This window comes from Syngnathus typhle, linkage group LG17 (genome assembly GCF_033458585.1).
Source record: "Syngnathus typhle isolate RoL2023-S1 ecotype Sweden linkage group LG17, RoL_Styp_1.0, whole genome shotgun sequence".
In the NCBI taxonomy this organism is placed as follows: domain Eukaryota; kingdom Metazoa; phylum Chordata; class Actinopteri; order Syngnathiformes; family Syngnathidae; genus Syngnathus; species Syngnathus typhle.
The window spans coordinates 2,441,514-2,457,620 of NC_083754.1; the positions used below are offsets into that span (position 1 = coordinate 2,441,514).

The 16,107-nt window shown below is 40.8% G+C and overlaps 1 protein-coding gene across 17 annotated transcripts in view; it reads right to left on the reverse strand.

The window, feature by feature from the left end:
• Positions 1-1,198: 1,198 nt before the first annotated feature.
• The window catches only part of nfixb (nuclear factor I/Xb), a 90,388-nt gene continuing 75,479 nt past the window's right edge, over positions 1,199-16,107 (reverse strand). For 10 of the 17 annotated variants that reach the window (XM_061302377.1, XM_061302381.1, XM_061302382.1 and 7 more), the window contains 5 exons: positions 14,917-15,045; positions 12,095-12,270; positions 10,966-11,113; positions 9,417-9,508; positions 1,199-6,787 (listed from right to left, as the gene is read on the reverse strand). In XM_061302377.1, coding sequence (XP_061158361.1) covers positions 6,773-6,787; positions 9,417-9,508; positions 10,966-11,113; positions 12,095-12,270; positions 14,917-15,045 — 560 coding nt within the window. In that variant the 3' untranslated portion in view covers positions 1,199-6,772. The remainder of the gene's footprint in view (positions 6,788-9,416; positions 9,509-10,965; positions 11,114-12,094; positions 12,271-14,916; positions 15,046-16,107) is intronic. The other 7 variants (XM_061302393.1, XM_061302392.1, XM_061302387.1 and 4 more) reach the window with 3 other exon arrangements.

Genomic DNA, 16,107 nt, shown 5'->3' on the forward strand with positions numbered 1-16,107 from the left:
TTTTCAAGTTAACCTCGTTAAGTGCAGGTGCGTGAAAACTTTTAGCTCCTTTCACGTTCCGCAGGAGCTGAAACTTTTCACGCACCTGCACTTAACGAGGGAATCACAGGGACACTCCATTAGGTACACCGCCATTTTCAAGTGTACCTAATAAAAGGCCACTTTATTAGGGAAATATCATGGTCAAAGGTCACAGGTGTCAAGCTCTAGTTCTCGGGGCCGCGTTCCAATATGTTTTCCAAGTGACCCACGTTAAGTGCACGTTAAGGTCATAAGGTACACTTGAAAATGGCGGTGTACCTAATGGAGTGTCCGTGTGTTTCCTTCGTTAAGTGCACCTGCGTGAAAAGTTTTAGCTCCTACGGAACGTGAAAGAAGCTAAAACTTTTCACGCAGGTGCGTTTAACGAGGGTCACTTGGAAAACATATTGGAACGCGGCCCCTGGAGGACTGGAGGTCGACCCCCCTGGTTTAAGTGAAAAGTGCCACACTTACAATGCCACACAATATCTATTGTGTCAGTGACAAGTCAATGGTCTTGTGGTTAAAGTTTTTGCTTTGAGTTGAGCAGAACTTAGTTCAAATCTCACACGTTTTTGTGTCATATGTGTACATATGTAAATAATGTATATGTTTTTCAAAAGGTTACACCTAGCAGGACTTGAACCTTGCCTCTCTTGTACCACAGACCAAAGTTATTCCATGCGGCTACCTTGGCACATAACTCCCTGCCCCCTAATAGGCTATTTGACCTGTGACCTCACAAGTGAAAAGTGCCACACCCACCTCACCCCCACTTTCTGATTGGCTGTTTGATCTGTGATGTCACTTGGACACTCCACAGTTGTTTACTTGAAAATGGCGGTGTACCTAATGGAGTGTCCGTGTGACGTCACAGATCAAACAGCCAATCAGAAGGTGCGGGTGAGGGCGGCTGTGGCACCCGATGGAGTGTCCAAGTGCTTGGTGTAATTTTCTGAAATTATATGGACTAATGTGCAAGACTAGAGCCGCTATTGAGTTTCAAACTCATCTTTTTTTCCTTGTAACAATTTGAAGATCTCATTACTGTATACTGTTTTTCAAACTAGACGTAAAAATAACAACTCAAGTCTGACTTAAGTGATATGACTTGAGTCCCCCTTTGTTTTTATGCTACGCATGAAAACAAACCCTAAAATCAAACACAAACACAATGTACAGTTAAGAACATCCTTTTATTCAATCAAGTGTTGCTCTTTTCAAACTGTTTTTTTTTTTATTATTATGGAAAAGAAACTTTAACACATGCATTTCACCAGGGGCTCTTGGAAGTGTGTCTTAGGATGGGAGACTGTTTTGAAGGGTGGAGGAGAAGAAGCACTCTGGGTGGTTTCGGTGATGGGTGTCTCTAACCGCCCCCCCGCCCCCCCCCCTGACCTGTGCAACCTGTCTTTCTCCAATATGGCTTCTCAACTGTGGTGCTTGATAATACTGCTGCTGCTGGTACGTTTTCAAGGTGCTATTTGTTATTCTTGCCGAAGTCTGTACACACCACTTTGGTCTCTCGGTTTGCAACACGCTGCTAATTTAGAGACTCCATATTGTGAGGCAGCGTGTGAGATTTTTATTTCCCTCTTTTTTTTTTATTGTGCTTAAAATGAGCCTTTAAGCCTCAACACCATGGAACCGGTTTTCTTTAAGGTGCTAACGAAATGATTTCTATTTTTTTGAATTTTTGTTTTTTGTTTTAAAGTGGATTACATTCAACCACTTGGTGCAAAATTGAGTGCAGCATTTTAGTGCTGCCAAGGATATACAGTTGCAATGAAAAATAATCATAATAAAAAAAAAAATCAATAAGTCCAAATGTGATTATAAAAAAATAAATAGACACAAACACGGATTACAAATTAATCTGCCTTTTCTAGCAGTTCTACAGCACATCTCCCTCATTCAAACCCAAATATGATTGCGTGCTACTTCTGTAACCCCCCCCCTTCTCCCCCGACCCATGACAGTCCCCCTCCATCCTCAACACAGCCCAGAGCCCACCGGTGTAACTTGTTCACTTACGTTAGCGATTGAATGGAGAAGCTGAAGAAGATGGGTATGGTAATACAATGTGAAGCATACAGACAAGAATAACATGTGAGCTAACTGCATTCTGCTCAGACAAAAAAATAACAAACAAAAATAAAATAAAATCTGGTGTATTTTTTTTTTTTTTAAAACCCCACCATTTGGAGAAAGGGGAAAAAAAAGAAAGAAATAAAAGGATGAGGGGCAGCTACAGACTACTCCAGTGTCCAAGATAGACAGAAGACAAGATACAGAGGAAAGAGAAGCTCTTTTTTTTTTTTTGTCTGTTTTTCTGCATTTTTTTTGCTTTTTTTTTTTTTTTTTAATTATTCAACAATAAAAACAGGAACTAAATCACACCAATTTCCTTTAGTACAATGTATACTGCTTTAAAAAGGAGAAGAAGAGAAACAAGTGGATATAGAAGGATGAAGGAGGGGACTTTTTTTTTTTCTTTCTTTTTGAGATGGGATCTCAGGAGTATACAAGATGGAATCTGTGAACAAAAGGCACTTTTTTTAGGGACAACCTTTAAGATGCTCTGAGTCTAGAACACTACTTCACCAAACAAATATTTATAGTCATTTACAAGTGGGTGATGGGAAGGGGGCGGGGTTCACTTGAATGGGTGACAGCACCACTCGGAGCAAATGCAAATTTCCGACGGAATCTTTACACCAAAAAAAACAAAAAACATACTAACTCTTGCCAGACAAGAAAACAAATCATCATTCATGGTCTTTTTGTGCATCTCCCAAATGGGGAAGAGCTTGTCTTTGTCCCATATTAGGATATTGGATATGAGATGATACAATCCATATGGTGTCAAAAGTTCATGAGGGGGAAAAATGCCTTTTGTTACAACTTTTTTTCTCTTTCAAAAACAATACACCCCCCACCCGTAAATACAAAAAGACAAATAGAATAATGCAAGTTTCCGAAAATTTGTTTTGGTGAGAATTTTGTAATCTTGTGTTGGATTAAGCCGAAAGTAGATTGACGGTACTTTAGTCTAGAAAGCACAAAGTAGTATTAGGGCCACATCAAAAAGAAATAACAATGATGAGGTAAATGTGGTAATTGCATGAGAATATAACTGTATTTTTATTACGACAAATTTTCAATCAGAAAATTTTAATTGTATGGAATAAAATTGTAGAATAGCTGTTAATGGTTATAATATTCAAATATTTGAGTCATAAAAGTGGACATTTTTTTCAATTATGAACCTTTTAATTTTTCAGGGGTTATTAACATAATTCTTTGAATTTACCTTTCTAGTATTTTCTTTTCTGCATGGCTGTAATACTCTTTGTGAGAAAGCACCAGTTTGAATTGCAATATGTACCTAATGTTTGCAAAATTGTTCCTTCAGCCCTCCCACATGTTGAAAACAAAATGATTACAAATGAAGTTTTTCTTTTTTAAAAAAAAAAGACCACAAACAAGAAAATTATAAAAACAATTCCCCCCTTACTTACAAAGAGTTGGATTTTTTTTTTCCTCTCCACTCTGATATTTAGAGTCCCAGAGCATATGGACTTGAAACACAAAGAACAAGTGAAAAACAGAAAGAAAAGAGAGATTTTTTTTTTTCTCTCTCTTTTTGCAACACCCTCAAACAATCGCAAACAAACACACAAATCCTCTACCAAGGCATTGCACATGGCTCAATCAACACACATCATTGAGTTTCAACAACAATGCTTCCCATCAAAACAAGAATGAAAACATCAAAACATAAGCTGATCTTTTGTGTGTGTTTTTTTTTTTAACTCATCTACATCTGATTGTTTTTTTTTTAATATTATTATTGTGTTTGCCATGGATTTTCTTGCCTATCCTGCCATTTTGTGCAATTGAGAGGCTGCTACTTCGCTCCAATCAGCCATTACTGAGATGCAACCTATGACTGCCATGCTTCAAAAAATAACTAGACTGCCACTGAGCTTATATTGCAAATAAAAACAAAAGTATATATCTATAAATATATATGTGTATTATATATAAAGATGCTTGCGATTATCTAGTGAACTGTTCTTTCCCCTCTCTTGACATAGATTTTTTTTTTCTCCACCATTCACTATAGCTTATTTATGAAAAAAGAACCTGAATTCATGTTTGACAAATTGCATAATGGGAATACAGAGGCACTTCCTTTAGATTAGAAAAGAAATGACAGAAGCCACCGTGAAGTCATCAGAACTCGTTCTCTATGAGATGGTTGGCCGACTATCTCGCTTCCCTGCAGTGAGGAACATGGCCAGGCAGTCCAGTTATTTTGTGAGGTCGGGTGCTTTCAGTGGAACCTTTTCGGACGTCCATCAGAGACTAAACGAACCATTGGGAATATTATGACGTTCATTAATATATATATATATATATAAAAAAAAAAAAAAGATTACAAGCATAAAGGCCTCGCCCGATTGTCGACATTTAAGACTTCTCTCTTTGAGTTCAGTTGGGCAGGTTATGTGTGTTTGTTAGCATTTAAGACGCATGTGAACGCTGCTTTTTAATTAGTGATAGAAAAGTTTGGCTGGCGTGATTGCTTTCGTGCATTTTTTGATCAATAAGGGCTTATCAATTCATAATATACAAGGGCTGATATTACTTGAGACACCTCCCTAAGCTAAAGACAAATTTTGCGCATCCCATTTTTTATTATTTTTTTTTTGATTTTTAAATCAGCTTAAAAATAAAATAAAAAAAGTGGGCACACGGCGACTGAAAACAGAACGATATGTCACATATTTATTTTGCTCCGCAGTGTGGTTCCCTCCGCTCTTGGAGCAGCGGCCCGTCTGGGAGTGTAAACAACAGGTAAACGTTTTTTTCGGGAGACAGAAAAAGAGCAACATTCCCATTTTCAGCAACCTTTCCCTTCTCTTCCGTTTCTCTTACTCCAACACTTATGAGAGTGTCACCACCAGCCAAACGTGGTCCAAATAGTACAAGCTAAAATTTTGGTGGCACTTTTGTTGACCTCAGCCAATAAGTTTCAGGGTTTTTTTTTTTTTGATTGTCACAATCTTCTACGTTGCTGCCATTATGTTTTCTGGGTTCATACACTTTTTGGGGGGGTTCTAAAAAGTTTTTAAACATTCTGCAAATTCAATTATTAACATAATGTATTAACTGATCAGTCCAAAATTTTGTATCCAGTTTGGCCATGAGTCATGACGTTGACACATTTTGATCAAAATACCCTTTTAATGGTATTTGATTTTTTTTTTTTGCATTTGTGTGGCACCGGAAAAAGCAACTGTATTTTTTTTTTGAGGGGGAGTTAATTTTTGCACGGGACATATAATACTGCACTGCAAATCCGGAAAGCAACAACTGGCCTGGTGACAAAATCCGTGTCTGTGCCTCTGACATTCTACAAAACAATTCCTTTTTTTCTGTGTGTGTGTGTTTTCAATTTCCCTGCCGGTAACATGGCAGTTTGCCATCTTCACACTTCATGTTCGAATGGATTCCACAAACGTGATTAGGTTGAAGCTACACAGTTGGTAGTCGAAGGCTCTCGGCCAGGATGATAGTTTTCTTTGCTCGGAAATTCTGCTGAGCTAAATGGGCTGTAACTCGATGTTGACCATATTAACATAAATAGCGTCAATATTTTTTTCGTTTTTCGAACTCTTATAAAGAAAGCAAAAAGTCTCCCAAAAATGCTTTTGTTTTTAAAATGTGGGCTAACCACTAGGCTTAAACTACATGTCCTATTGTGTTTCGTTATAAGGTGCTGTCATTCAAATACAAAACAATTACAAAATAGTACAAATCCAAAAGGAATTCAAATAAAAAGACCATGCACGAGATACCAAAAGTAATCATCTACATTACAAGAGGGCAAAAGGGAGCGGAACCAATAGTTGCTATCTATATTGGCGCGCACTGATTTGACAGTGTTGGTTTGGATTACTAATCAATTAGGTAGTGACAGTTCACTGGGCATCACACCTCCGAGAAATAACACATGATTTGTTTTTCAATGTATACAAATATTGTGGCACATGTTTTTTTTCTGATTGGACTTTGTGTGGGCAGATGTGAGAAACACAATGCGTCGGCTTCTTGTGCCTTGTTTTTTTTTCTTGACAATAAAACTCGGAATAGGCCAGTTTGTGCCTTGTAGGTAAATAGTGCACATCGATAGGATTCATGTTAATTGATTTCGCTTGTCAGGTCCAAAGCCTTCAAGCTATATTTTGGCATAGTGTCTTTTTCGTTAGTAGGAGGGCGGAAGGGAGATTTGATCGAGTCACTGGTCATTCCGAGAGAGACACAATTTGACTGGTTTTGCGGTGGAGTATGAAATGCAGCTTTCACTAGAAACAGAATTGAGTATTTCACGCTGGGTTTTGTTTAAACGGTTGATGGATCCTCGCAAATAAGTGGACGCCACTCTCATCTTCGGAATCGTCCTGCATGGCTGCAATGTTGTGCTGATTCCTTTCTTTTCAGGAGACCACTTTTGCCGCCTTACCCTTCCTTCACTGTCCTGCCGTCCTCTTGTCCATCTCGTCATCTTCCTTTAGAGTTCCTCTAAATCCTGATGAATTTTCCTGCGGTGCTTTGTTGGGTTTTGCCTTTTTTTGAGTGTGAGATACGATGTAATGGCCAGTCGCTGTGTTGATTGTAGGATAATTATCTATTTCTGATTGTGAAGAAAGAATTAAAGTTGCTGGTTTTCACACAGATCTTGTCAGAGGAACCAAGACTGAAAAAGAGAGAAAAAAGGAAAGAGAGAAACAATTATTAGAGTTATGAAATGTGCACAAATAAAAAAAAAAGAGAGGATAAAAAAATATATACATAATGTAAACCTAAATATAATTACTTACTGAAATAAGGTAAACAAGAGATTTTAAAAAAAAGAAACACCGTAATTTTCGGACTATAAATTGCACCGGAGTATAAGTCGCACCAGCCATAAAAGGCCCAAAAAAGTGAAAAAAAACAACAACATATATATGTGTATAAGTCGCTCCTGAGTATAAGTCGCCCCCCCACCCAAACTATGAAAAAAAACGCGACTTATAGTCCGAAAATTACGGTAAAAAGAATAATGAAAAAATACTTTCCATTTGGCTGCGTTACAAGACAAACTTAACTAGCTCAAATCCAGCTGACAATATTCCACAAGTTGTGGGTATTTTGAAATGTAAAATAATGCTTCACGGTGGCAAATCAGTCAGTAGAAGTCATCCTCTGGGAACCATGAACATCTGTACAGAGTTTCACAGCTCACCCAAAGTGAAAACAAATAATCTCAACTGTCCCCTGGAGGAGGGCTTATTGCAGTCTGGGTCATCAATCTCTCCCAACTTTGAGACGAACAAAAATAATTAAAGCCTGCTTTAACGAGATTTTCCCAAAGGTGTTGTGTATCTTTTTAAGTACTTAGGATGTATTTTCAAGCGTGGAATCCGGCTGCTATAAAATTAGGTAGGCTGTCTTGGGGATAATTATTAGCGGTTGTATTGCGCAATACCAAGACGGGATGTAATTAGAACTTTTCAGCACTGATTTTTAGTGATTAAATTGTGTCAAAGCTTTGATGATATAGTCACTGTTTCAAAATGTGACTTGGGGAATGGTTGAAATTGTGTCCGAGGGTCTATTTTGGTACTGGGTAGCGTTCCGATGCACTATTAACGGGACGCCTGTGGTTAACCTGGAGACTGGCATAAAGCCACAGTTGAAGTTTTGTCTTCTTCTTTTAATGTTGCCATTATATGCTTTGGATTTTATGAAAATGTTGCCACTACAATGAATTGGCCTTTTTTCATATGTTAGCTTTTTGGTGCAAAGGTGAAATCTCAAATCAGCAAAGTGGTCCAAATTGCTTTTAATTAAACCTCGGGATTATCATGAATTGAACGTTTGTCAACAGCTTTTTGCTTTGGTTTTAAATTGGTGTCTGAATAGCTCGTGATGGTTAAACAGCATGGAGCAACATTCTGAAAATGGAGACGCTTCTGATCCCTCAGGGAAGAAGATACAAGGCTATGCTCCAGTTCTAATTTGGGTTCTGGAGGCCAACTCGGTGCATAGTTTCCTTAAGACCTCGTTCACTGTTAGTGTTGACTATGGCTTGCTGAGACCTGTCTGTTATGCTCTTTAAATTTGGACTTTCCAAGGGAGACCCCCATGATGCATCAAATTCAGCCTGGACATTGGAATGAATCTGTCACCGCACTGTTTCCTGTGCTTGAATGATCCGACTCCCGCTAAGAACAGAATTTTGGACCATCACGCTATATTTTACCCTTCTTTTTTCTTCTTTTTTTTAAATCAGTGTAAAATTCAAATCTGCTGTTGGCGAGTGTTATTGTGTTTTTCTAATTTCCCTGTAACAAAGAGGGTATCACGAATGCCAGCAACCTCCCCGTAAATCTGTACCAGCAGCAGACAGTTGACAGACCTCCTTTCTTTTCCATCTGCCCTCCCTTTACGTCGGTTTAGAGACCCCAGCGCAAATTCGAGATCAGCTGGCAATGACATTATGTGTAATTGCCAGGGCATCTATTATCAGTCATTCTTTAGCCACTTGCCTTTTTTTTTTTTAAACCTCTACAATTTTCTGCCACTAGAGGGCACCTGGAACCCAATGATCAGAAGTATATGGTTTTGTTTTTCTTTTTTAAATTCAAGTATATGCCATGTCCTTGAGATTCCTTATGGAAATGGACTGTAATTATAAGCAAGACTCATAAAAGAATATGGGATTTGTTTTTGAAGCACCTCCTTTGTCCTTGTGTTGTTGTGAGAACACTAACCCAATTATGCAAAAAGCAGTGATTATAAAACATGGGTAAACCAAAATTGGAGATAATGGAGAAGGTGATACATTAGTTGAAATAGAAAAGACAATAGGGACAATTTGGGAAGTACGTTCTGCTTTGCAAACCTTGACAAAAACAAAATGTCTGGGGGGGGGGGGATGTCTGCTTTTCACAACGGGCTTTGGTCAGCCTAAAAAAAAAAAAAATCTCATTGTGTGTGCAAAGAATTAAAAACAGTTAAGGTATGTCTTTCAAGAAGAGAAAATAAATCAAAGTTTGGGAATGCAGCGGATGAAAGGAGACGATAAAAAATAAAAGTGTACTGACGACTGGGCTGAAAAGAATGGAACCGGTAAAGTCAAAGTATGGAGGGCAGAGAAACGACAGTAGAGGAGATTCAGATGGTTTCCATGTGTTGAATAGCATAACTGAGCTTGGCTCCAGGCAGGTGTGCTTATATACCAATGAGAAAAGTACTGCTGGTAAATGGAGACAGGTTGAAGAATCGGGCAAATCGATAATTGCCCCTCCAAACAAGTTACGTCACATTATAAATCCCACCTGTGTCTGCTGCGGGATGTTCAGAAAGTTGTTGTCCCGTGATCCGATGCCGACAAACCTGTTGGGAGCTGTGGCGCCTGGCGTGGAGTATGCTACCGAAACAGAAGAGGACAAAAAGACGTAAGTGCACACAAAGACAGATGTTGAGTCAAGGCAAAAAAAAAAAAAAAAAAAAAAGGCATGACTGGGATTATGTAATCCATCCAGCATCATGCCTTTAAAAATGTCCGTGAGCACAAATATCGTATAACAACAAAGGCTCGTTTTTCTTCCGTCTAACATTGTTGCTCATAATTTCTGGGTAATTTTTGTTGTTTTCTTTTCACAGAACTGAGCACCTTTGACCTTTTTTTTTTTTTTTTTTTCACGAGGTTGCCAGACATTTGGAAAGACATCCTTAATAATCATTTCTTTTATCCATTACAAACACGAATGCAGGGTTAGGGTAGGGGCAACGTTATTTTGGTGCACCCAGCTCTATAAATGGAGGCTCATCGTTAAGGTTGGAGATCTTCTTGGAAGAATTCAGTGGTACTCCATTCACATTGTCACACAGGCAGCAAAACACATGTCTTGGTGGTCCCAAGGGGTCAGTAGCTTTAAGAGTGAGCTTCACAGTATCAGCAATGGCATCCTTGTTGACCTCTATGAGTTTGATTTTAGTCAAGACCCTGGTGTCTTACATGTTGTTCCTCACCAACCATTTTCTTCTCCATTGAAAGAAACTTGCCAATGTATTAGTCTACCACTAAACTGAATAAGTACATGAATACATCAGAGAGAGACAGAAGGAGAAGTCTGAGGTTAAGTATCGTTAAATGGCATGGACACAGTATATTTACGGTATATTGGGATAACATACAAACGACATAAAGGACTCTCAGACACTGAATGTGGTCAAGACAAATGCTACGTTTGGGGAAAAACTACTCCGTTTAAAAAGGTGCTCCATCCAGTGCCCCCTCCGGTCGAAGGTGAGGAAGATAATACGGTGAGAATCACTCCTTAAATTCCAGACACACAAAATCTTCTATTCAGGTTCGACCTAGAATTACGGAATTATTCTACCAATACCAACCTAGACAAAATAATAACTACTCTAGATCTCTGCCTTGCTCCTACTAAAAGTAAGCACTCTGATTTGAGGTTTCCCCTTGTTGCTGATGGGTCAAGATCCATATCAGGGCATGAGGCGAGGATCGATATGTCGAGTAACTCAAAGTGTAGGGACTCGGTAAAGAGCCCTGATGCACACCACAAAGGTCATTGGGACATTTATCAGCTTCCTCTTGAACTTTTGGAGACTTTGGACGTACCTCTACGCTCTCCAAAGTTATTTTAATCGTGTAGGCCCCACTTCCAAAGGTAAAGGGATATGAGTTGCTGGTTAGACGTGACAACGGTGGCACGGCGTTGGAGGAAGAACAATGGGGATGGGCTTGGGGTTGTTCCCTAAAGGGGGGTCTGTTTGTGTCAAATTCTTTCTCGAGTTTTTTTCTTTTTTTGACTTGGATTTGGTTTTCAAAATGGTCTTTGTGGGGTCACTTACACGGAGATGCGGGCGATGAGAGTCCGCCGTCAGGGGGCGTGCTGTTGGGTTTAGAGTCGGGCATAGGGAGGGGCACTGGGCGGGCCACTGGGGGAGGTGGAGGCAGCAAGAAGGAGCCTGGCATTTTGCTCTGGCCGCTCCCGTTTGGCTGCAGACAACACAAATAGGGTCAGGAGGGCGACATGCGACAATCCGCAAACACGGGATGGAAAAAATAACGGACGCAGCTCGGGATGCCAGGTCCCCCAAAAAAATATCCATGACGGAGGTGGAGGAGGGAGGCGATGGTGGAAGAAGGAAGAGGAAGGTGGTGGATAACAACAACCAAAGGGATGACGTATGTGGACGGCATCTTTTATGGAGGTGTGAAAAATAATAGTCACCACAGGGGTTGATAGGAGTGGGAGCTGGAGCCTAACGTGAGAGGTTCCACAGGGGTGGTCCATGGTGGGTGGAGGAGGTAAGTGGTGGAGGTAAATTATTGACGGCCATTCATTCACCCAGAAGATGGCGAGAAATCAAAAACCATGAGAAAATACTCCTACACAAGTACAGCACCATCCACGATACCAGTACCAAAGAACCAAAATCCAACTCAAACCACAGCAAGTGATGGAAACAGAAATAAAACACAGGACTGATATGCTTGACTAACGTGTCGTGACTGTCGGTGCGCTGATGGTTGCAAAATCTCCGTGAGTGGGTGGAGCCAAAGAAAAAAAAAAATCATAAAACCCGGAAGGATAGGGAATGCTTTTGTTGAAATCAGCAAAATGAATACAGTATGACCATTTGACCTATGACCTTATCAACAAGGCATGCTTTGGAGGGTTTGTAGTTCTTCAATATAATTCTATTAAAACCGAAATGTTTTTCTCCCATATCATCGTTCCAGTCTGTTTTTAATTACAATTCATTGGTAACCCACCAAATCATATGATTAACAGTCATCTGTCTACAATTAACTTTTTCCCCCCCCCCCAATTAAAACACTATGACATAATTAAGCCACATGACACAGACTTTCCCCTTCTCAAGAAAATTTGCAGGTAATTAAAGCAAAATAGGGCCACGTGGCATTTACTTGTTCTTCATAAAGGAGAAGATGATAACAGGCGGTGAACCTTACCTGTCCGCCGGCCTGCCCTGGGCCATCAGCGCAGACAAACTGCACAAACTCCTTCAAAGGATCCTGACCAGGGTGGTGGTGGTAGCGGATAGTCGGGTGGGTGAAGTAGGGGCTGGACTGCTGGATGATGGAGGGAGATGGGAAGTGCAGAGCTGACGCAGAAGCACGAGGACTACCTGCGGACGGAAATGTGAATTACGCGACTGCGTGCACCACCCGTGCTCATTTTTACACATTGTGAATAATGCTTGCACGATGATCACATGACAACAGGAATCATTAAAGTTTAAGTGCAAATCTAAAATGCAAACGTTGTTTTCTCACGAAAAGCTGGTTTGGGTTAATAGCTATGGTCGATGCTCGTAAAGTTTTACGATCACTCCAGTGAATCTATAAAGCTTTGCAGAGGACAGCTCTCTCTTTCTCTCGCTCACACACACACACACACACTGCTTTCTGATATGGACAAAGATGCAAAAAAAAAAAAAGCTTCTGTCAGCAACCTTCAATGTCATACATAGTTCACACAAGCACAGAACCTAACATTCAAAACGAGACCTGCAGAGCTTGTAAAACGGAAAGGCACAAAGAGATCATTGAGTACTGTCCTAAATTAGCCGTTCTTACGAGCTGATTTGATTCGTTGGCATCGGTGCAACTTGGCGTTAAGAGCCTGAAGCAATATTTGATCTGACTCACTTATTTTTATTTTTTTTATGATATCATTTTTCACACAGCCTTCCAAATAGGCTGTTTTACTTTCCGAAGCCTTTAGTAGTGTCAAAACTACTACATGTGTGGTAGGGAATTCAATATCCATCATTATTGCACTAAAAATAGGGTAAAAATCAGTGTGAAGTGTGAGCGAGGGGGGGGGGGAGGGGGGCAGTTGCACAGACACACAAAGCCCCCTCTGTCAGACGTATATCCATTACCACTTGATTTATATTAGCGGCCCATTCTTCCCCTTAACTGTGCCAGTCCAACACCCGTCCCATCCAAGCCCCCCAGCTGCCCACGTAAGGCTGCCAACACTCTTCGGTACTTACGTCTTATACATTGTGCGCGCGAGTGTACTTCATGAGAGTGCCAACCCCTTTGCATTACCCCCCAGAAAGGGGGTCTATGCCCCTGAGCCCGGCAACACCTTGCACCCATGCCAGGCTGCCTGCACCCTGTTCCTATAGTCCCCCTGTTAATCCCATTAAAGAGTGGGTGAAAGCCAAACTATCTGGGAGTATAGGGATGGGGGGGTGGCATGGGAAAAAGGTTTATAGTGGTAGAGCTGATGATGAGAGGATAGACTTTGGATCCTCCGCCCTGCTACTCAGCTGAATGGGAATAAAGGGAGCAGCATCATGGCCAAAAAACGCCGCCGTGCCGTGTGAGGACAGCTCCAATGTGATTCGCGATAACAGTCGCCTTGGATCCCTTAGTAGCAGGTAGCAAAAAAAATAAAATTAAAATAGGGTAAAAATAAATACATATAAAAAAAATAAAAATAATAATAATCTTTTTTAAAAATAGATAGATGAAAAAAAAATAGGTAGATAGATAAATAAATAAATAAATAAATAAGTAAGTAAGTAAGTAGGTAAATAAATAAATAAATAAATAAATAAATAAATAAATAAATAAATAAATAAATAAATAAATAAATAAATAAATAAATAAATAAATAAATAAATAAATAAATAAATACTACGGTGATGATGTGGTTGAAGCCTTAAACCAACACGAGAGCAGCACTAAAATGAACACTTCTAAAAAGGCTTTAGAGACAAAGGAAAAAAATCACATCCGAATAATACATTGTTGTGAATGTATCTGCAAATTTGTATTTGCAACGGAGATGGGTTCGCTGGAACCGCAGCCAATCAACAGTTAATGGGCAACCTCGTCCCTTCATACTGGATTGATGGCTTGATAAGCCTTTAATGTACCCGAACCACACAAAAAGCTCATGGAAAATTATCTGCAGGGAGCTTCTCCTTTGGCCGGATTCACACATGTAGCCTTTCCAAATAGGAGAAGAACCTCCCCCCCTTTCTCCCTTTATCTGTGCAGTGGCGATAAAATTAGGAGAGCTGCGATTTATTGTCTGGACTCGTTTGGCTTTGTTTGATATCTGCTGTTATCATGAGCTTCTTGCTTCAGCGTGATGGAGGACCAGCTGGTTCACAAAGCATTTCACTCCAAGTGCTAATCTTCTGCTCTTGCCAGTCTGAATAAAACAGATGTGATCCCTGGATCACTTGATCAATCAGTGTTTATGAAAATGAAGGCAAATTCATTTCAAATCGCCTCCAACCAGAGGAAAGAAATGAGATGAACAGTGTGACGGGACAATATCTATCAACGATATAATAGAAGCTCACAGGAAATGTGCATATGACAAAACAGAACATGTATGTTGCATTCAAGAAGAGTGGCCACATCATTTTTACTTGGATTCAAATGCATGACAATCAAGGCGAAACTGCAAGAGGGAGCTCAAGCACGTAAGTAGGCAAATCATTTGCCACCTCTCACCATCTACCAAGCCCAGAAAAGCACACGCCCAGAATCCCAAGAGCTGTCACCAGTCGGACCAAAAACCCTCCGACGTTAGAAGACACAGACGAGGAGGCGGAGGCGAGCACAGAAGAGCTACCTGCCAAATTTGTCAATTCCCAGCCGCTCTCATTTCCCCCGAAACACTGCTCCCGCTTTTGGGGGGGGGGGGGGGCTCAAGTGGTGGGAGTGGGTAGGAGGATAAAGGTGGGGGTTGATGGGGGGGAGGAGGAGGGAGCGATTAGGGTCTGGAGCTAGGTTGGTCTCACCTGGTCTCACTCCCGCCAGCATTGGCAGTGGGTGGTGGGTGAACGCCATGCGGGGGGACCTCGTCTGGGAGGACAGGGCGCTGAAATCGAATTTCCCCGGCTTCTTAAGAGAACCAGGCGATGACAGTCCTGGTAAAAAAAGGGGATCAACAAAATGGCAGAACAGAGACGAGGTTTTAATGAAACATGGCTGCGTTGCTTACTTTGACTCTATATATAAATAAATAAAAAAAATCTTTTGAATTTGATTGCAAGAATCAAATGATTGACTGAAATCAAAGATCATTTGGAATCATCATTGATTTGGTTTAACAGATTATATTTGCGTACAGTTGGCGAGCTGTACCCTAGCTGTCATAATGGGCGTGGGACGTCGGGGCGGGGCTTGATGAGAGGCCATGTTTGAAGCAGTCAGAGTAAAAAGAAAAAAAAAAAAAAAAAGGAAGTGACGGGGAGGGCGAGGAGCGTGACTGGGCGCAGAGTATCAGGAGACAGGAGAGCTGGGAAATATAGTGGCAATCCAAATAGGATGTCCAATGGAGTGGTGTGCAAAAGCCCACTGAAGATTACAAATATGGCCTCCAAGGCCAATGTGATGACTCCGATTCAGCAAACATCTTACAACCTCCTCGCAAAGGAAGTTCCATCCAGAGCAAAGGGACGCACGTTCAACACAAACAACAGCCTCCAATGAATGAAATTCAACAGCAGACACTCTTCAACTATATCGGGCATTTTATAATCCCGCTTAAAGACATTATGGATCACGTTCAAATTATACACACACATGCACAGGCTGTTGTGGCAGGATGGTGAGCACTGGGCAAGTTGCCACTGAAGAGGCTGCAGATGGATGGAGGAAGGAGTTAATTGGGAAACCGGAGGTGACGGCATGGCCAGCACGCACGTAAAAATATATTCCGGTCCCCCCCCCCCTCACCCTCGTCTATAAACGTCAACTGAGGTGGAAGACCTGGATGAAACATTCATCATTTTGGTAAAAATGGCCATGCTAATTATAGGTCCAGCTCAGCAGTGGACCAGAAACATGGCCAAAAGTGTGAGAGCTACAGATAAAAGAGGCTCGCTGCTGTGATCCGGGCCTCGTGTGGCCGGCGCTGAGGGAACTTATTTTGATATATGGTCATACAAAAGGTGCAATTTAGAATAGTTTGAGGGCCGGACCCAAAG